The 24281-nt window shown below is 41.6% G+C and overlaps 1 protein-coding gene across 1 annotated transcript in view; it reads left to right on the top strand.

Annotated features, from left to right (window-relative positions):
• The first annotated feature begins 367 nt into the window (after positions 1 to 367).
• SORT1 (sortilin 1) overlaps positions 368 to 24281 on the top strand; it is a 941002-nt gene continuing 917088 nt past the window's right edge. The window contains exon 1 of the mRNA XM_044076883.1: positions 368 to 625. Coding sequence (XP_043932818.1) covers positions 410 to 625 — 216 coding nt within the window. The 5' untranslated portion in view covers positions 368 to 409. The remainder of the gene's footprint in view (positions 626 to 24281) is intronic.

Raw genomic sequence — 24281 nt, forward strand, 5'->3', positions numbered from 1 at the left:
GTATCACGCAGTGACAATTTTTGCTGAAAGTTAACAAAATGTGCAATTTTCCACTGCCGTAAACTTCTTAGCATTACACCACGCAATCACCTCATTCGTCAACCCGCCAAAGTGTTTTCTGTTCCGTAGTAGCGCATGATAGTCACAGTCCAATCAGAACATTGAGTGAGCGTTAAACTCACGTTGTTGTATCCCAATAAAATACAAAGAAAAGCTCGCTAATAGAAAATACATTTTTTTACTCTCACGAGGTCCGACCTTCTTCGAAGATTGGTTTAACATTCAGTCAATAAGGAAGAGTTTATAGAAGACGTGGGAGGTGATGTTCCAGAAATGGGCGGTGTGGGATTTGGTTGGTGGGATGATTTCTAAGTGGGCGGACTTGTGTTGTGGGCTGGATAATAAGGCAATGTTTAGATCTGAGTTGTGGTCTGTCAAGCAGCTGTTGAGAATGGATCATTTTTTGATTATTATGCTGTTACTAATTGTCATTATGGCATTATCTGAGGGGTTAGAACAGCACAGTTCGAAGCTGGCATTTCTCAGACGGGCAAGGTCATCAGAGGAAAGCAGTTGTCAGGGGTGGAAGGACTTCCAAGTCCATTTATCAGGCAACACCCACCAGGTGAGTGAATGGGGTGGCAGTGTAGTGGAAGAACACAAATCGGCTTTTCAGGCAGGAGATTTAATGGAACGAAGGCTTCACGAAGAGAGAATGATTTTGGAGATTGTGTACTTCTTTGTGGTTCTACAGGGTTAAGAGAGAAGGTCCTGTACCTCGGCATTCTGAGATGAATGAGCGTGGTGACCTCTGTGGAATGGGTAACATTGATGTACTTGCTTTTGCACTGAAAAGTAATGCTTCCTTACTGGTGTCGAAGTGTGGTTGCTTCCTTATCTGGCAGCCTGTTTTTTTTTTTATATAATACTTTTTGTGTTAGAATTTTGGTCTGTGTTTATTCTTAATTTGTAGTTGTTTATAACCATGAAAACCGCAAGCCCAAAACAACGTTAATGCAGACTTTATTTTTTTATATTTCAGAACATAAACACTTACATAGTCGAAAAAAAGAGACTATTGAGTTAATTGTGTTGCTGTTTAGTCTGTTTCAGGTTGAGCTCATAGGTTCATAGATTAGTATTAGGCTAACAGCTCTTGCGAGTTATTTTAAGCCTAGCCAGTTGTGACTCAAACCCTGCACTTTGTGTTTGTAAGGCAAACTTGACCATTAGGCCACCCAGCTAGTTTAGGGAGGAGTACTGCCCTGATACTGTTGCAGATCGGTATTAGAGTTTGGATCAAGCTGTCACTTGCTACTTATCTATTTTTTTATTTTTATTTTTTGCAAGATCATATTGTCTTAAAATTGTATGGGAAGTGCTGGGCTGGTGAGTTGGTTCCCTGCCTGATACTGTCAACTAAGCAAAATGTGGGCTGTAAGCTACTAGTCTACATTGTAAAATAGCATTTTTACATGCCTTTTAAAATGTTTTGCTTTACTTTTGACACTGTTATATTGCTTCCTAGAAATTGGTGATCTACCACAAGTCTTGTACAACCACAGATTGGAAATGATTGGTGAAGCAGTTTGGTGTTGTGGTAAAATTATTTTGAACTTCTGGAAAGACTCTGTAACCATTTTATCTTTGCCGTTATGGGCAATAACGGACTGCATTGTTTTATCAGGGGTTGTTGGCTAAATACTCCCTCCCTTTTTAAGGAGAATTCGTGGAAGACCCTGATAGTATTTTGTACAGTAACTTTATTTACTGTGATGGGCCCTCAGTATTTCACTCGGCTAACTTGCTGTCATATTTCTGCCTGATATTTTTTACTGTGTACAGCAGAATCCCATTGGAGACCTTCTTTTTTTTTTTTTATACATGATTTACACTGGAATTTCAACAGAACATGTTCATTTGTGGGTGATGTCAGTAATGAAGCATTAATATTTATTACTGGAATGCTAATCTAAAGCAGACACTGCTAAAGGGTCTTAAAAATCTTGTCAAATGTGCATATTAATGATGGCCCATCTCTTAAGTGTTGCTTATTGCATATGGAGTACAGAAACTGCAGCCAGCAGTGGTTTATTTCTGGGCAGCTACACAAACACATGGCAGAGAAGATGCAGGAGTTCTAGTTAGCAATGAGTATAATGGTACTACTATTACCCTTCTGTCACTAGTAGTGGTTCATGTTTAAGATACTGGGCTGCTAGCACAAATACTGCATAGCAGTGCTAATATGGCACACGACTTTAACAAGCTTGCCATGCGACCATGAGCTGTCATGTTGCCATGATTTCTGTTATTAAGAGTATTTAAAAGGAGAGAGACACACACAATTGTTTTTAAATGAAAATAGTCTTAACATTTACATGTACAGTCCTTAGTTTACTTTAATTGTTGCAAAACTGAGGGGTGGGTTGCTTTTTCCTCAGAATGAGTGGGTCACCCTGGTGAGTGAATCTAGTTTGTCATTGCATTCCTTTAAGTACTGAATTGGTAATGTAGGTTCCATCTTTAGGAACATGTAGTGTTGAGTGAAGATCATGTGTTTTGAGGGCTTCTTAGTAAGGGAAGTAGACATCATCTGCACCTGAAGGAGTAAGGAAACAGAGTCTGCAGTCTTCATGAATTGAGCAGCTGATGTCCTTGTTATAGAACCAGACCAGTATTGTTACTGCTATCATTTGGCTGAGAACTACATGAATTTAACCTGTGCAGTGGCTGCATTTTATGATGGCAAGGCAAGATTCTTTTATGACATTGACTGATAAGGTGGTATAGCCCCCCCCCCCCAAAAAAAAAAGAATTGTCAGTGGTTTTGGTGTTTGATAACCACCTTTCATTCATTCATAATGTAACAAGAAGTGATATGTAGGGTCTGTTGTAAGTCCTAATATGTAGTCTTTTGATATGTGCCTGAGAAGAGCATGTGGAATGAAAGTAAATTTTGGGGGTGGGTATGTGCGCTGCTTTACTGTGTGAGGGTATGTCTTGGTGTTTATTTTAAAAGTGAAAGGAGTTGAATTTCTATGTCATGGTCATTACATAATCCTTTTCGGACTAAGAAGTTGGGGTCTTTGTGATTTTGCCACAGGTGTATGTTGTGTAGCTTCCCAGCACAGCACTTGCGGCACTGTAGTTGCTGCAAAAATACTTTGTTTAAATTCACATTGTTTGTTTTGTCACTGGACACCACCATCATTTTATCTGCTGTTCCTGTCTGTCCTTTGCTTTTCTTAACTAACTTGAAGCCAGTACAGAGAAACTTTGCTTTCTTCATTGCGATGCATAAAGGCATTTTTGGAAAGTATAATAAAAGGATGTTGATAAGAATATCTAGCTGCAGTAAACATAAGGGGTTGGTTCTTTCTGTCAGAATATGGCCTTTGAAGTACCTCTGAGCAGACATGTCTGATAGTAGCCTGAGCAGTAGCCCTTAAGGCTGCCTGTGCCATGCACTACAAGGAAATTTATTCTGTAGGAGGATGCCGCTTCTTGTGGGGGTGGGGGGGCAGTGTTGTAGCAGGAGGTGTTTGGATGGGTAAAGACCTAAATTAGTGGAGAGCTCTCTTCTAAGAGTTTTGTGGTCCAAGTACTTGTTAAACAGATTTTTGTTGCTAAAAGCAATCTAATTTTTGTTTTGTCACAGGTGTAAATTTAGGAGGCACTGAAATTCATTTTTGTATGCTGTTTTACATGCCTTGAGAATAGACCTTTTCTGGAATTATTTTCTGGCTATTTGGAATCCACCTGTAGGAAACCATTAGTGGTACAGCATGGCTCTGCTTACTAATAGGATGTTTTGGAAGATGTATTCCATTCTTGATAGGTAATCTTGCTTATTTAACTAGAAAGAGTAACAGTAGTTCATGTCTTCAGGTGCAACTTCAGAGTAGTAACCTGACTAAGTGACTTGCTGAGTGATGCAGTATGCAAGCTGAGCTGTGGAGTCCATGCTAAGACTTCTCAAGAGTACAGGATGAATCCTCATAGTTCACTACCATTTGTGCTGTAGTGCTGGCACACTCTGAGACTGTATAATAACTAAACCGTTCCTTTTCATAGAAAGGTAAGGTTGTCCTTAGACAAATTCTTCCTTCTTGGCTGCCTTTCATATGACTGGAATCTGTTTCTCAACACATAGCAGATTTGGCAGACATGCATCCAGTATTGCAGAGCTGAAATGTCAGAAGTTATTAACATGTTCTACTTCACTAGAATAGCTGGCTTAGCAGTGTCTGGTACCATTACAACTGCATGCAGTACTAAAACATAAATGACACTTTTTTTTTTTTTTTTTTTAAGTCGAGTCCATAATTGTGTTTCATTGTTCATTTTCTTTATGGCTTTTGATGACACACTATTTCCTTGAGTCAGTTTCTGCTGTACAGCAAGCTTAATGTTTGCAGTGGTTCTCAATCATTAAACTTGACTGGTCTGTAAATGCTGTTAAAAGAAGCTGCATGCTCTGTTAAGGCTTCTACAGTTTAATTCCTGATCAACAAGAGGCTACTGCCTCCTGATGAATTTAATGTTTACTCATAAGAGACAGCTGCAGCTTGTAATACAGAGGCGCGTGTGTGTGTATATGTAAAATATATAGTGTGTATAATAATATGAAATGCAGTAAGTCTACTACAGGCTTATCTAACTTGCATAATGGAAAGTGTTTTGCATTGTAGATCTCTTTGCTAGGCAAGATCTGAAAAACTACAGCCTTTAGTCTTTGCCTCAATTCACAGGCCTTATTATAATCTTAGACTGTCTGGAAGGTGATCAAATAAAATACTTTAGAGATTAGCATTTCCTGTTCAGGATGTTGTCAGCGTTAGGTTACCTGAGTGTAGTATGTAGATACATATTTTTGAAGTTACTTTTGAAATGTTTCATTATCTAACTTTTTGAATAGTAACAGACATAATTTCCTGAAAGACTGCCTAAGGAATACTGCAGAAAAGTGGGGGTTGTTATATTTAAACCACTTTTGTTAATAAGTCACATTCCTAATGTAACTTGGCTGCAGATGAAGTACTAACATTTGGTTAAGCTGGGGTTACTTTAATTTCATTGTGCATCATATGTTGCATCTATCTTTTTTTTTTTTTGGTGCTTCTGTTTCTGTTGTTCACTGCCCCCAATTCCCCCACAGCAGCCCCCTGCAATGTTTTAGTTCTTCAGCAGTTCAAACCACTAGTCTCCAGACACCTGTGTAGTACCTTGTGAGCCTTAACTTTGCTTAAGCCTTAAAACAAGCCTTGTACAACTTCTCAGTGTGACATTGCTTTTACGAGTTACACTTTGGTAGAGAATTGAGGACTGGTATAGGAATGTGGGAATGCTAGCATGGTCTCTTTATGGAGGATTGTCAGTCAGGCTCTTGTTATGGGCGTGGGTGACTTGTCTACTGATGGAACTCCCAGCCATCATATCTCTGAGCTGTGTTCCTACAATTGTTGAAGGGGAAACTAATCTTGGGGTGGAATGGGGTTCTGCCCTAAGAGAGAAGAGATTTGTTTCTGTGTTGGTCTGACAGTTTCTTATGAATGCATTTAGTTTCATACAGCTATGATTTCTGAAACTTCTGCTTTTTATCCAGATTAATCCCTCTTTAGTACAGGAGTTCTTTTTGCTTCAATAGGATTATTAAAAAATTAACATCCGATCAAAAATACTCACTCAATACAAAAATGCATCACTCTCCGTAAGTGGATTTATTTTAATACATCGAAATCCCATAACAGTGAAACTTACATCATTGAGACAAAAATAGAGAGATACCACATAGTTGAATTTTCAGAAAGCTGAAACCTTCATAAAAAGCATGTTCTAGCTACTTTCTAAAAATATATGTCCCTATTTTTGGGCCTTTAACTCCCCCCTCCCATTATTTTAAGCTTTGCCCAGATTTCTTGCCCTAAGAGGTTGAGAGGTATGGTTAAGGGATATTGCAGAAACAACCATAGAGACACACTTGAAACAAGACAATATACTTTCAAGTCTGTAGACAAATATGTACAGTGTTTTTAGTAAACTTCAAAAATTTCCAAGCAGAACATAAAGATTTTGTGACATTAGTTCAGTTCTTCACAGAAATGGGCTCCAGTGTTTTCTTCTGAAATAAAATGGGTAATGTTGCCCTCTGGGTAGGGGTGCTCTTTAATAATGTATACACATTTGGTAGTTGTACCATTCGTAGTTTTACATCACTTTTAGTTAAATGAGGCCAAGTGGATTTTTGCTCATATTTGTTTTGGTACTTTTTTATTATCTTTTTATAAATAGTCAACACGCTGATTGGAGCACATTTATCATCCACCATACGTAGTTCACAAACTTCCGTCTGAATATTTGACTAACACTTGCTTAGAATAGTTTTCCCTTTAGAGAATGAAATGTAGCAATTGTCCTATGAGAACTTATTTTTCTTTTGTATATACTCTGTATTTAGTTTATTTATTTTTTGGAACTTGGTTATTCTTGCATCTAACTTTTTATTTTGTCTACATTGCATCATGTATAGAATAGTTTTCTGTTGTGGCAGTTAATCATTTTTATGAGGTATAATGGAAACGGAAAACCTTTTTATCGTACCTCTGAGTCCATTTTTCACAGGTAACTTGTCTGGAATTAGGAGTGCTCTTTTTTCCTAATGTCCACTCAGCATTATTTATGGGTTTTATTTTGCACTCTGGTGGGAGCAGAGGGCTTATTTAACCCATCCGATTTGGGAACTGCTGGTGGAAAGATTTTTTTGTGTGTTTATCTGAATGGCCCGAGGGCTTAACTGTGTAAAAGTCTTTAATTCTGATAGTATAAAAGCCTCGCTTTTCTGCATCGTGTTAATGCCATTACCAGTGCTTTGTATATACGCAAATCTCTCCAGTTCAAAATCCTCTAGGAAATGCTCTTCATATTTTCCCATTGATTACAGCTGCTTAAAGGGCTGCCAGTTAGTGCAGAGCATAGTGCCACTTCTGTTCATACTCTAGTATACTACGAAACATTCCCACTTAGGCCTTTTAAGTGACTCTCTCCTACTCCTTCCCATCTGCTAAGGATCTGGTATAATGGATAGATATTTCCTGCCATCTCCATTTCTGGCCTGGTGGATATGGGCATCTTAAGGCAGTGTAGTAACGACCTCATGTTCACTGATAACCATTTAATTTTAGAACAGACAAATTCAGTGTGTGCGAGATGTGGGTACACAATGTCATTAGAGGCAAAGTTCTCACATACACACAAGAAAAATACAAACCAGGTTGTCAACGTTGCACCCAACACATTCGCTACCAACACTATGCAACAAACACAAAGAACTATGTAGCATAAGTACTCTTATGCAATTTGCACAAACCTCCAAGACCTCCTAAAAACATCTCTGTGGCCCTGTGTGTAGTCAAAAAAGACAGCGCCTCACACAAGAAGTCATAATAGCCCCGCTTCCAAGGCCATAAGGCAACACATCAAACAGACAAACATTTTGGCTAATGGGGATTCCATTGTACGGCATACTGATGTCCCCCTCACCAGGCAAACAAGAAGATCACAGAGAGCTGTCTGGAATCAGGATCCACCAGATCATGCACCTACTTGGGTCTTTAAACCACAAGTATTAGTATGACACTGTTATAGTCCAAGTGGGCTTAACCTAAGATGTACCTCACTGGACTAGATAGAGACATGAAGGAAATCTCTGAATGTGTCCCAGTTGGGTATGAATAAGCCTTGAGTAGCATCCTGCCATCATCAGTGATGATGCCACAGTACCAGTAACTGTTTGTTTGTTTCAGATCCTATGCCAATAGCAACCAAGATGGAAATGCAGGAATTACATGATTATAGTTATAGGATGGTTTTCAGATCTCTTGTGTAATGTATTTTCTAGCTCCATTATTGCATCATGAAGAATGATATGAAAATGAATTTATCAAATCCACATCTTCCATACCAAGTGGTATATACTCCAAACATCTAACCTCTTTTTTATTTTCCCTTCTGGGTTCTCTGGTACATCCTTAGTTTGAAAATTGGATTTCAATCCTGACTCCGTCATTAATTCCTCTGGAAATTGTATTTCTTTCCATATTTTCCTAAGCTCCATAGTAGTACTTTTTAGGTAGACTATTGCTTGTTTATACCTGTAAGGCCATTTACAGTCGATGTTTATATTGACAAAGCAGCCATTCTTATAAAAAGTTTATATATTTAATGTGGCAGTTATTTCAAATAATATTCTAACCATATTGTTTGGTAGACTGAGCTTTCATATAGTTGTTTCTTGTTTCCATTTAAACCCATGTCACACTATTTGCTTAAATAACAAATGCTGGAAAAAACTAAATGTGCTTTTAAATCCTCGGTGCCTTTAACTTTACAGCAAACCTATGAAAGTATATACTCTTTTTGTAAAATTAAAGTTTAGTCCTTCATGTATAAGATGTTGGCCAAAATCATTGGCTGTTCCCACAGGGTATTACCTATTCTAAATTTGAGTTAATTCTGCTGGAGCACATTGGAGTCTGTGTTCACACTTGCACAGAGTTTGTCCATGTTCTGTGTTCATCTCTCTGATATGAAAAACTTGCATGCTTTCAGTAAATTAAATCTTACCCTTATGGAAACTAAATTGTGCACTACTAATTTTAATACATTTAAAGCACTGAGGCTTCTGTTGAGGCAGATACTTGCATAACTATGTACTTCAACAGTTTCACACTTCATTTACAGCTCCCCATCAGCCCAATATTCTATTACATTTAAACTTTTTTTCCAGCTTTTATTGTTGCTTTGTAATGCTTGAATACGTTGTAATTTAAGTACTTTCTTACCTTAATATCAAAAGCAAATCTGAATAGCTACTTAGTGTATTTTTTCCATTTTTTATCATAGCCTAGTAACCATCCATGAAGCTACCATCCCAAAAGCCATTTTAAGCCTAATAAGGCTGTATGTGTCAGTACCGCAAGGAACTTTACTGTTGCATTGTAGACTTGTATACATCAAGTGTTTGGTACCAAACCTGGGGTAAATTTTGTGATTTCCCATACTCTGGTCCAAGTTAGTCTTTGAATAGGGCTAGGGATGAGCTTTGCCTCACTTGTATGGGAAGCCTATTCCAGAGAGTATAATCTTTTCAGACACACGCCTGTCCCACCAACATGTCCTATTTATGTTGCAGACTAGGTTTTGACCATTAGAACTGGTATTTCTGATGCTACTTGTTTTGCCATTTGCCCTTTTATTTTCTTCCAGTGTCCCCACTATTTCAAACATGTCTTAAATTATTGAAAGCCTTCTCCTGTACTGGAGCTGAAACCTGAACTGCTTTCTGATGAACAACTGCAAGCTTTCTTCAGTTAGAGCTTTTTCTAGATATTTTTTATTTTCTTACTTTCTCCAAACATCTTTGCTGGCATTTAAGCTGTGTGGGTGGAAATGCAAAAGCCATGGAAGAAAATCCTGTCTTATCTGTGTAGGAAGGCAGAATAATTTTCTTTTAGATGTTTTTTGTGGAGTCTATGGTACTGGCTTTTTGCATGTTAATAGAGCAGGCTAGCCTGTATTTCTTGTGAAAATGTATATCGTAGCACATGCCTGTCCTAGATTAATTTCTCATACCTGGTCGTGTGGACCAAGCAAAAGTGCTTTCATGTCTTAAGTATGCCAATAGCGTGTAGTTTTGCCACCCCCCTCTTGTGGGAAATGCTTGCTTGTATAGTGTTGTACCTTTTGGTTTAGCAGGAATATTTGCTGTTTGCTGCTTGTAGTAGTGCAGTATGGTATATCTGACCACATCTCTTGCCTTTTTGGTATCCTGAGTTTAGTTTAAAGTAAGACTTCCTGCTATTGTAGGAACTGCAGTTCTCTAACACAAAAACAGAAGTATGTATGTATTGTTAAGGAATTCATTTGATTACTCAGTGTTACACTGAGGAAGAGTCTTTAACTTGATAGCTTTGATTTTTATTTGTCATTTTATTAAAGTACATTTGATAGATAGACTGTTATTTTTTGCTGATACAATTTTACCTTTTTGGTCCATTTAGCTTGCCTCATGGTTTGTTCTGCAGTCTTCCAGGTAGTCAGCTGTTCTAAGTTTTTATTTTTTTTTATTTACTCTTCCCAAACCTAACCTTGCAGCTATAGCTGTGATTAATCCTTCTGTTAAATACTTAATTCCAATCCTAGCCTTTCTGATAAGGATGGAAAGGTTATAGATAAGTATGGGAAAAGTGTATGTTTCTGCAACTTTAATTTTCAGAATTTTGAATTGTCAGGCTTCTATGTTGAAGTTTGTGTATAGAACTGTGTTGATACTACTTCCAGGACTATGGCCCTTGGTACTATTTTGAGGATGTTTTGCGTGGCTGCGTTCTCGGAACATCTCCGATGTTGTGAAAATGAAATTTTAAAATTTCTCTTTGGAAATAGATTCAGTTTTGGGTTCCTTTGCTGCAGTAGTGATCAAAAGTGTGATGAAAGGGGTAAGTTGATACAGGGAATCCAATTTTTTTTCAGCCCTCCTTTTCCAAAATGTCTAAGGGATTCTCTAATCATTCATACAGTTTCAGCAAAAAATAAAATAAAGCTCAGCAAAAATGGGTAAGCAGACATTTTGAAAAGATATGGCGGGGGGGGGGGGTCTAAAAAGAATTCAGGACCCCCCCCAAAAAAACTGGCCAAGTCAGAATGATTATTTAAGGGACCTTGTTTCCCACTTCCACCCTGGTAATCAGTTTTGCCCTTCCAGAAAGTCTGAATCTACACCTATCTTCGGCAGCAGTTAGGTTCAGATAAGTGGGTCTTCAGATCCATCCTGGGATCCGACTCTGTCATTTCTTCCAGACATACGATCTAAGCCTCAAACTACTCCCTCTCCCATAATGCCTCACTCATTCTGCAGCCCTTCAGATCTGGTTTGCCGCCTTCCAGCATAGATGTGATTCCGATAACCTCTGCTACAAGATAAGTGGTTTGTATTTGCTTTTTTACAATCCAGAGCTTGCCTTCTTTTCTAAGTTTTCCTAGCTGTATTCTGTCACTTTTAGCTGGTACCTCTTTTCCCTGCTTAGGTTGCTGTCTGTCTCTCAAGTTTCTGTGACATTATGGTTTTCCTGCCTTCTGCCTTTCTTCTTATTTGCTTCCTCTCTCTCCTTTCCTTTTTATATAAAAAAAAAAATCTCCATAAATGTGTTAAGTTAACTTTTTATTAATATAGTGTTAATGTGTGTGCGAGTGCTGTATGTGCCATTTTCAGCATGTCAGACAAACCCTCTGATTTCAAAAAGTGTGCCTCTTGTTGGCGTGATTCTCCAATTGGGTGGCCACAAGAGGTGTGTGCATTGTCTTGGGTCAGGGCACTCGGAGGTTCCATGCGATATCTGCTCAGCCTTCAATCCCGAGCCATGCTGATCAGCAAAACAAGCTGATCTTAAGAGGTCTTCTTCCTCTGGAGCTCAAACACTCTTCCCTAAGAAGTGTGCCCCCTCAGCTACTCTGGGGATCATGGCTTCTACTCCTGAGAAGAGCAGAAAACACATGGATAGGATGATGTGGAGTTTTCTCAAAGCCCAGATCCAGCTGGGGATCTTGCCTTCTCTGACCCATGCTGGATCTGTGAGAATACCAACCCCGATACTGCAACCTCCTCCTCCGATCTGACCATCGGTTTCAGAGTTGCAGGTCCTGGCTATACCGAGTGGACCATTGGAGAGCAGAATGCATCTTTCTTCGACTCCAGCAGTGTCCCAGACTAGCTTGGCTCAGTCGCCTTTGGAGCAGACTGGGTCTCTGAGATGTCTGCACCGGGTCCTCAGGTGTTTGTCTTGGCTCCAACCTTTTCAGAGCTGTCCCTTCCCCTGGGGGACCTCGTTCCTTGATGGTTCAGGTCCAGTGCCTTCTGTAGGTGTCAGATATGGAGAGGACTAGTCCTTCTCTCCCTTGGCAGCTCCAGCTCCTGGGGTGGGAGGTTGGGCCTTCTGGGTGACATCTGCCTTCCAGGTAGCAAAGAAGGTTTTCTCCACACTGTGAGATGCGGTCCCTCTTCCGCCAGGTCCTATCCAGCCCCCTGTAGATCGGAGCTTTGCTCCCATCCATCCTGTCCACAGTCGGCCTGTCCTGGAAGGCCTCCAGACTGCCCCTTAAGAAGAGGTCCCCCCTGTCATCAGAGGTCTCAATAGTACTCTGCAGAGGAGGCTCCTTGGAAACGACGGTGCAAAAGGAAGCACTTACTCACCTTTGGCGTCTTTGACAGAGGACACTGGTTTCGATGAGGGGGAAGGGTCCCCCTGATCTCCACATGATGATATCTTAGAAATACTGAAACAAGAGTGGCTGGTCATCCCAACCCCATTCCTCTGAGGAGTTAGTGTTCCTAGAGGCCTTCAGGACAGGCCCATCTACGTCCTGGGTGACCTCACTGGCAGATTAGCTCCTTTACCTTATCACTTGCCAGACTTGGAAAGAGCCTGATACCCTGGAGCCCATCCCCAAGCACACTAACCAGTACCTTAGTCCCAGTGGCCACCCATTGTGGAGTAAAGGTGTCCCAGTTGATGCTATTGTGGTGTGGGCAGCCACTAAGAAGGCACTAGCTGAGCAGAGCTCCACTGTTCATCCCCTGAACAGGGAGTCTCTCTTGCTTTGGACAGGCATGGGAAACGTGTGTTTGCCTCAGCCAGATTTACACTGAGAGCACTGAATTACTTGGCACACTTTACGCGCCTCCAGAAAGACCTCATTTAAGGAAAATGCTACTCCCTGATGCTGTCATTGTCTGAGGAGGAACTCCGTATCTCCCAACTGACCACTGTCCTCCATCGCTAATTCCTCTATGAGGTTAATTTCCCATGCAGCGGAAGGAACCTCTCGAGCAGCCAGTTCAGGCATTGCCATCAGGAGAAATGCCTGTATGAGGCTGTGCTGGTTTGTGGACTCCTTTAAGGCATCATTCATTAGCGCCCCCTTTGATACTTCCTCTTTGTTGGGCCAGCAGTGAAAGAGACTCTTACCTGCAATGAGCAGGAAGGTAAGACCCTAGGGATCAAGGTCCCCCCCCCCCAGACCTTTTCCAGGAACCAATGGAGTGGGAAATAGATGTGGTCCCATAAGTCTCGAGGGCCTTTGTGGATTTGCAAGATGAATACTGTTCTAGAGGAAGAGGGTTTAGTGGTAGACGTCACCCCAGAGGGAGTGGGGATCCACAAAACCAGAGCTTCAGGGAACCCTTCTCCAAGAGGCCCTATCAGCACTCCTGAGGTGCTGCCCGACTCCCCTATTCTGGAGGCAGTCAGGGGTAGACTGTTGCCCCCAGGTGCCTGGAAAAACATAGATGACCCCTGGCTGCTTAAAGTTTCCAGAGTTTACTGTATCCTCCCCCAAGTTACGGGACATATCTCCCCAGTTTGCCACCCAGTCAGAGGGAGAGAGCCTCTCTGAAAAGAGTCTTCTAGAAGGATGCGGAACATACTCGCGCTTCTTTTTGGTGCAACCTTTGACCGATCTTGAATCTGTGCAGTCTGAATTTGTTTGTAAAGAAATCTAAGTTCCGCATGGTGACAATACAGTCCATTCTGCTGCTTCTGTGCAAGGATGATTGCATGTGCTCTGTAGATCTCCAGGGTGCATACTGTCATACCAAAATGGACAGGCACTCCAGAAGATATCTGCACTTCAGGCTGGGAGCCACTCCTTACCAATTCAGAGCACTCCCCTTTGTTCTCACCACTGCCCCCGGGTGTTAACCAAATGTATGGCAGTGGTTGCAGCCCACCTGTGCATGCAAGGATTGCAGGTGTTTCCATACCTAAACGACTGGCTGCTAATGGTTCCTACAAGGCATTAACTACTTCAAGCTATTCAAGTTATGTTACAACTGTTCATTTGATTGGGATTTACAGTGAATCTGGTGGAAATCAGAGATGTCTCCAGTACAAGGCATAGAGCTCATAGAACACAATTGAACACAACTACACAGGTAGCAGCTGTAACTCCACAGAGAATGATTCTTGAGGCAGCAGGTTCAGCTGTTACTAGACAGCCTGACACCACCAGTTTGGCAGGTACTCAAGGTCCTAGGGTCCATGTCAGCTGCCATTCTTCTGGTCCCTCTAGCCAGGTTACTCATGGGAGTTCTCCAGTGGACCCTAGCGGTTCAGTTGTCTAGTCTGCTCCATCCGTTGCCAACCCCAGTCAGGCTAACTCCGATTGCAGGTGTCCTCTGCAATGGTGGATTCTTACAGGTGACCTGCATCTCCGTAGATCCGTCATACTTCCTCTGCCATGGTGACCACAGATGCTTCCCTGTTGGGGTGAAGGTGTGCATTTAAAGGGCAAAATGGTCCAAGGCATGTGGTCCATGATAGAGAACAAATTGCACATAAATGTACTGGAGATGGGGGCGGTTCTTCTGATGTTGCAAGCCTTTCAGGATGGCCTTCCTCTAGGACCAGTTGCAGTCGGTGGTTTGGTACATCAGCAAGCAAGGGGGGAACCCATTTATATCTATTGTGCAGGGAGGCAATGAGGGTTTGGGAATGGTTGATCTCTTCAAATCACTTTCTCATTGCAACGTACATTCTGGGGGAGTCGGACGTTCTGGTAAGTAAGATCAATCTGCTCAGTGCAAGTCCACATGAGTGGTCCCTGAATCAATCTGTAGCAAATCAAATATTCAGCCACTGGGGACAACCTTGCTGTGACCTCTTTGCTTCTCCTCTGTACAACGAGTGCAGCATGTACTTCGCTCTGATTCCTCCCCCCCTTGGGCGAGTCACCCAGGGAAGCTCTCCTGCATGCTTATCCCCTAATTCCACTTATAACAAAAGTTTTACAGAAAGCCAGTAGGTTGAAGACCAACCTAATCCTCATTGCCCTTTTACTGGTCTCATCAGGTATGGTTCCCTTTCCTGCAGTCTCCCAGAAAATATCCTCTTTGGATACTGGATCCCAGGTAGGATCTGATTTCCCATCCGTCAGAACATCAGATTCCCAATTTCTGATGCCTGAGGCTAACTGGTTGGTTTCTCCACTTCCAGTGATTCTACGAAAGTCCCAGGCTGGCCTCCCCGGTTCAAGAAATTATTCTTGCTTCTCCGTCTTCTACCAAGAAAGTATATCATAGTAAATGAAAGAGATTTTCCATTTGGGTGTTGCAGCCGAATATTGATTCATTTTCTGATATTGTTATGTTTCTCGGCTCACTCAGCATGGAGCAAGTTTTCCACTATAAAGTTACAACTAGCAGCGGTCATGAATTTTCCTGTAGGAAAGGGCACCAACCTTCTACCATATCCACTTCCAGACTATGTAAGGCTTTTATGAAAGGAGTCTTTAATCTCAGCGCTCCTCTTTAAAAGACCCATCCCCTCCATGGGATCTCACCTTGGTACTTCAGGGCCTTGTTCAGGGACCATTTGAACCTGCTAGCTTATGTGATTTGTTTTGGAAGACTGCCTTTCTAGTGCCCAATTACTTCAGCAATAAGTGTGTTAGAATTACAAGCTCTGTCTTCCCAGTCACAGTATATTTCCTTCTTCAAAGATAGTCTCCCTCAGAACTAACCCGTCTTTCATAACGAAGGTCGCCACAGAGACAAATATTAATCAGACCATTCGCTTGCCTAGATTCTTCCCCAATTATTCCAATAAAGATGAACACATGCTGCAATCGCTGGATGTGCACAGTTGTTTTTCTGTGCTTCCATTTACACAGAACTAAACCACGCAGGAAATCTGATCAGTTGTTCGTTGCCTTCTGATCAAATAGATTAGGTCAGGCTGTATCCAAGATCACTTTAACCAAGTGGATTACTGACTGTATTTCTGTGGTTTACTCCCAGCAAGGCATGCAACTTCCCTGTCCTATTCTAGACCTGGTAGTGTGAGCTCTGTCTGCCTTTTCTGCAAGAACTCCTATTGATGAAATTTGTGCTGCAGCTACCTGGTCCAAATCTCATACTTTTGTATCTCACTATAAGGTAAACGTTATTTCCACAAACAGAACATTGTTTGGGTCCGTGATGCTTGGGCATATCCTTCCTTGAGGGCTTTCCAGGGTTTATGTAGCTGGGGATTCTGACTCATTTGTGATGCCTAATGAAGTGGGCAACATCAGCTTAGAAGTTTTATGTACTTGGCATCTGTGTTGTCCGAATTCATTATGCATCACATCCAACCCTGCTTCCCCCCTCCTTTACCAGCTGAGAGCAATACAGAGGATGAGAGCCCACAGGTTCCTAGTTTTGGCTCCAGTTGGTCACTTTTTTTCATCTGTCCAGTATTATAAATCTAAATCTTTCTGAGAGGGCAGCAAACTCAATCTGAAGGGTTGGAGAACGTGAAGTCTCATGGGAGAGGGAGGACTTTGAGGCTCTGATCGTATGTCTGGAAGAAATGGCAGTTTGATCCAAGGGCAGATCCGAAGATCCGTTCGTTATGAATAATGAAATTGGACAACACAGATGCTAAGTTATGGTAAGTGCATAACTTCTTTTCTCCTTCCTGGGTTGGGGAAAGGTTTTTATTCAAGGTTGGTTTTAGTGCCAAAGAAAGATGATTGAAGATAAGCTCTGGATCTTTCCTTCTTTCCTAAAACCTGTTTGTGATGGTGCTCAAGTTCACAGTGCTGTCATGTCACAACCTGTTTGCTTTTCTTTTCCTCATTTAAGTTTCCTGGTAACACTAGATTCAGAAAAATGCTTATCGCATCCCTATTCATCCAGACTTCAGGTGTCTGTCTCTTAATGTGATCCAGATACACAAAACCTTATCAGGATTACTGACTGCACCAAGAGTTTTCACAAAGTGTCTAGCTCCAGTTGTAGCTCATTGTAGGCTACATGGTATCCACATTTTTCATATTTAGACTTGTTTATCTTTGCAGAGTCTTTTTCAAAGTGTCAAAAATCTCTTACTTGGGTGAGAGATCTCTTGTACAAGCTAGAATTCCAAGCAAATATGTAAGGGTCTTTTTGGACTCCTTCACACATGGGTTGTGTTCTTGGGGTGTCAGCTAGACAACTCAGTTCAAGGAGCTTTTCTTCCCTAAGGGGGGAAAAAGATGCATTTCTAGATATAGTTCTAAGGTTTTCCATGCATACTTCAATTACTGCTAGGGAATACCTCAGGATTTTGATTCTTATGGGATCTGTGATTATCATGATAGCCCTGGCAAGACTCCACACGAGACAGATGCAGTGGTATCTAAAGTCTCTTTGGTCCCACCACCAACAAACATCCTTTGTCTTTTCATATCCTATTGCTGAGGTTTGTCAGAAGGGAAATCGGTTGATGATGACAGCAGATTTCCTTAAACCTAGGTATCGCCTTCCTCCTCCCTGCTACAAAGCAGTCAGTCATGACGGACTGGCTTGTGCTTGGAAAGCAGTTTCTATAGGAATAAAAGTGCAAGGTGTGGTGCACTAAGGACAGACACAAGCACATGAACTATTAAAAAAAAAAAAAAAAAAAAAAAAAAAAAAAAAATGCTTTGCCGTAATCAATGCACACAAATCTGAATAGTCTGTGGTCCTCTCCATGTTAGAGACAATACCACAGTCATGTGGCACATCAGCAAACAATGGAGCTCCAGATTGTACCCTCTTTGCAGTTTAGCCATGTTAGCTTGGGATATGGCTGCAAAACACAGTCCCACTCTACAGGCATCCTACATTCCATCCATACAAAACTGTGTGGCAGACATGCTGACCAGAACAAACAAAATTGGGAGGTCTTCCAAGATTTAATCCATCTGTGGGGAGTTCCTCGAATAGACCTGTTTGCCTCCTGTCTGAAAAATCAACTAGCAGATTCTGCTTTAGGATTTCATGCAAGAAGACTAATGCCTTTTCCTTTTCTTGGTCAGGAATGATCCGGTATGCTTTTTCACCCTTTCCACTGATCTCCAGTGTACTTCTGAAGATTTGGAAGGAGTCCCCCAGGATCGCTGTGGTGACTCCCTTCTACCCTAGGCAACAGTCTCTCTCCTTTATTTTTGAAATGACCAGGGGCAATTACCACAACCTGCTTCCTCGCAGAATGAATTTACTCACACGAACAGAGGTGTTTTGATCCACCCTGAAATTGGTTCTCTTCAATTGACTGGACAACAGGACCTTAATTCCTTTTGGGGACCACCTTACTGAGGGTGTGTGGCAGATAGAAAGAGAACCTACTACTAGAAAATCCTATATTAGCAAATGGGAAAAGGTTTTCTAGTTCGTACCAACAGCATAACGAGCACCTATTCAGGGTAAGTTATTCTCTGGTTTTACAATATTTGTGAGTTACTTTACTATGGCCTTTCTTAATCCTCCCATCAGGGCTTGTTTATCGGCCATTTCAGCACATCTGCCCCTGAATACTACTATTTTTTTCAAAACTGCGATCAGTATGATGAACATAATACAGTTGTAAGTTAACTTGCCATGACATATTAGATGTTCATTCCTGTAGGTGTCCATAGAAATCATGTGTAAAGGATTCTGCGGTTTGGGCCATATTTTCCACTGGCCTGGGGGCTTTGAAGGATTCCACCCCGGTTTTGAGAAGTGTGAAGTTTGCTTTAGGGAAGTTCTTCACCGTGGTTTCCTTGGCTGGGAGTGGGGACGGGATATGGATGTCCAGTGAGATTAATTTATGGTCAGATCTTACCAATGAGGGGTATACCTCTGGTATGGAACATAGAGTCCCCATGTTGGTGATGATCAGGTCCAATATGTTTTCCCCTCTTGTGGGAGTGGTGACCCAGTTGTTCCATAGCATTTGAGTTTATAAATTGTAGGAACCATTGGGCGAGGATGTTAGATGTTTGGGTAGTTGAAGTCACCCAATATAATGGTGTTCGGAGAGACCTTCATATTCTCCAGTGTTCTCAGGAAAGCCGAGTGGGGTTCCTGAGTTTGGGAGGGTGGTCTGTAGCAGGCTACAAACTGAAAGGCAGTTTTGCCCACTGTTAGTTGCACATGGATGGTCTCTGATTCTTCATGCAGTGCCACTAACCTGGAGGTGTGGGTATCTTTGAATATGGATACTCCCCCTCCTTTTGTGGTTCGGTCTGAGTTTTGGGGCCGAAAAGCATGGTATGAGGTATAACCTGGTAGTGCTGGGGTGCTCTACCAGGTTTCTGTTATGCACAGATATCGATATTCTCCATACTGAGGAGAGCCTCGAGTGCGTGCAGCTTGAGGTTTAGACTTCTGGCGTTGAGCAGCATTACCCTTAGTTTCTTTTTCTTTGTGTTGTCTATGGAGGTGGGTTTGTCTTTTGAGCCTTGCCTAAAAAAGGCACTATGGGGGTGGCAAGAGCCTTAGCCAGTATTCGAAAGCCCAGGGGTGACAGGTGCAAGCCTTCCCTAGCGAAGCAACGTGGCTTGTCGAGCATGTCATCCCAGGCTGACAGACACTGGATCCCCTTTGAATGACACCAATACTTTAGCCAATTGTTAAAATTGATCATTTTGTCTTTATACTGTGGCATCATTCTTGGTGAGGGTAAGATGCTACTCATGGTCAGGGTCATACCGGCGCCTGGGCTACATGATCAGAGAGCTCCTCTGTCTCTTTTCATATAGTCCAGGGAGGTACGTCTCTGGTCATTCACACCAGCATGGACAATAAGAGTCATATTTTGTACTTGCTTTGGAGTGACTTGAGTGCTTGTGTTATGTGGCGGATCCTGGCACCCGACAGGCAGCTTACAGTGACTTTCTCCTTGTTCAGCCTGGTGAGTGGGATGTCAGTGTGTCTGACAATAGAGTCACCTATTACAAGTGTGTTAGGTGTGTTGTTTAGCCTTAAGGGCTGTGACTGTGTGGCACACTGACTTTGTGAACTATGTGATACGTGGGTGTTGTTGTGGGGTAGCGGTTGCTTGGATGTCTGCTTTGGGGGTCTCTGCTGCTTGGGCAGATTTTTATTTAGAGCCTCAGAGTATGTTTTTGTGTGTTTGTGTTTGATTTTCTGTTGCGATAGGTCTATGTGAGACTGGATTTGTGGTGTGTGTGGTCACCTTCTCCTCCTGACTGCGCCAGTATTGGGATGAGAGAGCTCAGCCTCTAGTTTTGGCTATGTAGTTGCATCTCTCACATATATTTGAGCTTGTTGGGAGGAGGAGAGGGTGGTCTGTGTACATAAGGCAGTTGTAACATTGCCTCAAGATTCCCAGATTCACCAGCTGTACTGGAGAGTAAACCGGAAACTGACTTTGGACATGGTGGACATGCCAGAATAGTATAAGGAACTACTTTTTGACTGATCAAAAAGGACCAGTAGGGAGCCAAGTACTTAAAGGGAGTATAAGAGGGTGTAGTGCTTTAGTTTATTAGTGCTTACTTTATAAGATTACTTATACGAGAAACTGCAGGGCTTTAGAATGAAAATAGAGTGCTTACTTTGAGATTTAGAACCGTTCTAAGGGAAAAAGTGAAGAGCAGACTTTGAGGAGCCAGGAATAGTTTAAACCCGTTTAAGCGGCGCTTAATCTTGATCTTGACTGGGTGCTATCTTTTGTCATCCATTTATCCTTAACTTTAGGGCATTTTTGCAGCAGGGTCCTACTGTTTCCTTATTTTGACCAGTCCTGCACCTGTTAAAATGCACATCCATATGACAGTGCAGACCTATTTTATGTTGCGGGTGAGGTTGAAGGCATTTGGCATTGTGAGCAAAAGTGCATTGTCCAGCTGTCTGGTAGTGTAGATTAAATAAGCTTCCCATCATTTATTTTATTTTGTTTACTTACTGCATTCTAATCTTGGAAGGCTCAAAGAGGTTATAACTTTGTAAATACTGACCCCTTGGTAACCACTAGAGTAGTTTAAGCTGTAGCTACAGTAGTTTCCTTTTACTGTTTGAGACCCAAGAACTCTAGAGAATTGACCCCATGAAGTGGATGTAAGCCATGCGTAGTGTTTGCCTAAGTACTTGCTGTAGGCAATCCAGCATGTTTCCCACTTTTTGCAGTTGGTCATTGCCTGAGCCTCTTTGGGTCCTTGTTTATACTTGTTAACACTCAAGTCTGAAGTGGGTCTGCTTGCTGTGGTTTATGATCTAAAAGATTGCTATTGATTACTGTTGTTTTTTTTTTAAGTTTAGTGCTGCAAGGATCTTTTTTTATTTTATTTTTATTTACTAGGTCTCCTAATATAGCAAAAGCATGAATTATGAATCATGAAGCATGATTTAGCCACAGCCCTAACAATATTGTTCAGTGTCTGCCTCCCATATAGGTTTTGTGCCAAATGAATTGTGAACAGGACCCAAGAAGTCAGAATTGGTGAGACCACCTCCACCAAGAGGCAGGTCACCAGTGGCATACCACAGGGCTCCATCCTGGGCCCACTCCTGGTTTAACATCTACATCTCCGAGATCAAAGCTAATGTCAAGGGCCTCTGGCTCACTAAGTCCACTGCTGACTGCAAATTGGGAGCTATCAGAAATTCCCCCATGACACCAGCATCCTGCAAGAGGGTCTATCGCAGGCAAATGACTTCTGTCAAAGCCAATGATTAAAACTCTGTACATAGAAGTGCATTATAGTGCCTTTTGGGGGGAAAATGTCTTCCCAAGCAAATTATTCCCTTTATGAGATGCCCATAAGAATTGAACCATTAGTTGGAGATCTGGGAGCTCTTGTAGACAGTAGTATGACCTTTGACCAACATGTAGCCAAAGTAGTAAGCCCCAGCTTACAAGTAGGGCATGACATCCTGGTCCAAGGAAGTTTATAGTACCACTCTACTCCTCCTTTATCAGACCCATCATTAAGTACAATGTCCACAGTGGTATGTACCTGACTAGACATATACAACAATTTTAATATCCACAGAGGTTGTGTGGTGCAGCGTCATTAGGGAGACTACTAAAGCAGTCTTCAGATGCTATAATCAGTGGACACTAACATTTTTTTCCTCTATTTCAGGTTGTTGTGCAGCCCAAAAGGAATTTTAAATTAGAGGGTGGGGGTTGCAACCCCCCTGTCCCCCAGTAGTGTTGTGGGTCAGTTTCATGTTTCAGCTTCATCTACTGTAGCCTTTTTGGAAGTAGTATTAGCAGTTCTCCCTTGTGTTTATTAATAGTATTTTCAAGGTTATTAATTAACTTGACTAAAGTAGATTACCTGTCTTTTATTTGGATGTGCTGCTTTTTTTTTGCTTTTTTTTTCAGGCTTTGCTTTTTTAGCAAGGGATGTCAGAAGGAGCGTACTGTAGCAGCAATTTTGACAAAACTATATTTTGTTGCACAGTAGGCTTAACTCTGATTCCTGCTTCTCTTTCGAATTGCCAACTTTTTTCTCCCTTCCCTTTTCCTTGTACTGAAACCTTTCTTTGCTGATGTCCTCTCCACAGTAATGACTCGCATGCAGGTCATTTTGTCATTGTAAAGAGCAGTATTGTTTCTGGAAATCCTATTCTGTATAAATGACGCATATTTCATATTTGCAGAATGTTCCACATTGTTTTTTGGCAACCAGGTTTCTGCGCTTGTCAGATTTGTTTTCAATTGTAAGGATAGTTTGCTTTTCCATCCTCTCTTTCTAAACTGAAGGCAATGTTATGTGTTTCCTGAACTCTTTCCAGCACTTGCCTATGGACAAAGTACTTCTTTGCACTATTGGCTGTTGTATAGCTTGCATTTACTTTTTGTGCTGGCCAACTCCGATCATTTGTCATGTGCACAAAGCGCATACATGGAATATGTCTCTTTTCATATCTCCAGCAGAAGAGCTTATTTAAGTTTTTTTTTATGGGTAGAACAGCATACTGTACATTTTTTACTAGGGGAATATTTTCAACCTGAAGGCTTGCTATTTCTTCAAGTAGGTACAAATGAAGTTAAGAACCTCTGGGATATTACTATTCATGGTCTTGCAATACTTTAAGTAGCAATTTCATAAATGTGGAACAAGCCTTTTTTTCTGTGCAGCTACATTAAATATTAGTCCTCTTTGTCTCTTTCTTGTTTGTTTAAGGTTACTCCTTGCATAGTTTGTATATATTTGATTTGTTTGTTCTTTGGCTACTTAAAACTAGCAATTTCTATATTTAAATAGCAAAACTGAATTGGATTCATGGTGGTGGACTGCACTTTTGCACAAGTCTTGCACATCTAGACAGCACTGTGACATGCCACAGGGACTAATTGAATATCGATACTGAGAAAAGGAGCACTCGTGTACCAGTGTGCACTTCAGGGTACATGAATGAGCAACACAACTGTTGTGCAAGTTGACCAGTCTGTACCCTGATAAGCCAGACACAATCCATAGTTGCCTGATGTCTTAAAAGACAAAAACATAATTTCAGGCAGCTACATCTCAGAAATAAAGCATTATGTTTATTAGCTAGGCTTTGCATGGTACCACATCCTTAGACTGACAGTTTGTCGGGAGCATAAATTTGTGTAGCATACAGCATCTGCAACTGTGTTCAGATATGTGGACACTTGTCAGATGCATAAAAGAACACAAAAGGGATGAATTAAAGTAGTAAAAGTCTGAAGACCACAATCAGATGGCCCATACAGGACGACTTATAGGAGTATGCGGGATAAGGGGAGGCAGGGTAACATTCTTTGATGGGGATGGCGTCACTTTTTGTCTTGCATGGTGTTAGGGGTGAGAGGGAAAGCAGGGTAAGAAAGGGGTGTTAGGGGTGAGAGGGAAAGCAGGGTAAGAAAGGGGTGTAAGACCATGTGGAGCTGCAGTCAGACCTACTCCGAATAGCAGAGTAAGAAAAAATGTGTCATAAGGTGTGGAGATACAGGCTGAAGCAACAGAGACAAATAAATAATTGGATGTCCACATGTTAGGATAGGCTGAGATGAAGGACAGTGTAGTAGTAATGGAGATGGTTGGACAACAGCCAGGGTATGGAGCATGACACGAGTGGGGGGGGGGTACATGCACAGCTGGGGGATAGTCTGCCATGTGAGCACTTGCCATCTGCCACAGTGGCCCAGAGACATTACTAGAGCTCTAGTATTCATAAATACATGCAATAATGAATCTCTAGGAATATTTGGTGTAGCTGTATTTATCAAAAGTTTTAATACTTGCATTAGCAAACAATTGTGGTGATTAGTGTTGAACTTTGTGCACCTCTCATAGTGTAATGCATTGTTCTATACATAATCTTTTCCTCCTCCATCTAGGCATTCCTTAGCTGTGAACTCCTCTGTTCTCATACTGTCTTCGGTTGCTGTCCTTTACACTTTCCGGACTTGAAATCTTACCGGTATCTCTGCAGAAACTCTTATTGTATCAGCTGT

This window comes from Protopterus annectens, chromosome 7.part0 (assembly GCF_019279795.1).
Source record: "Protopterus annectens isolate FY-2018-M chromosome 7.part0, PAN1.0, whole genome shotgun sequence".
Lineage (NCBI taxonomy): Eukaryota > Metazoa > Chordata > Ceratodontiformes > Protopteridae > Protopterus > Protopterus annectens.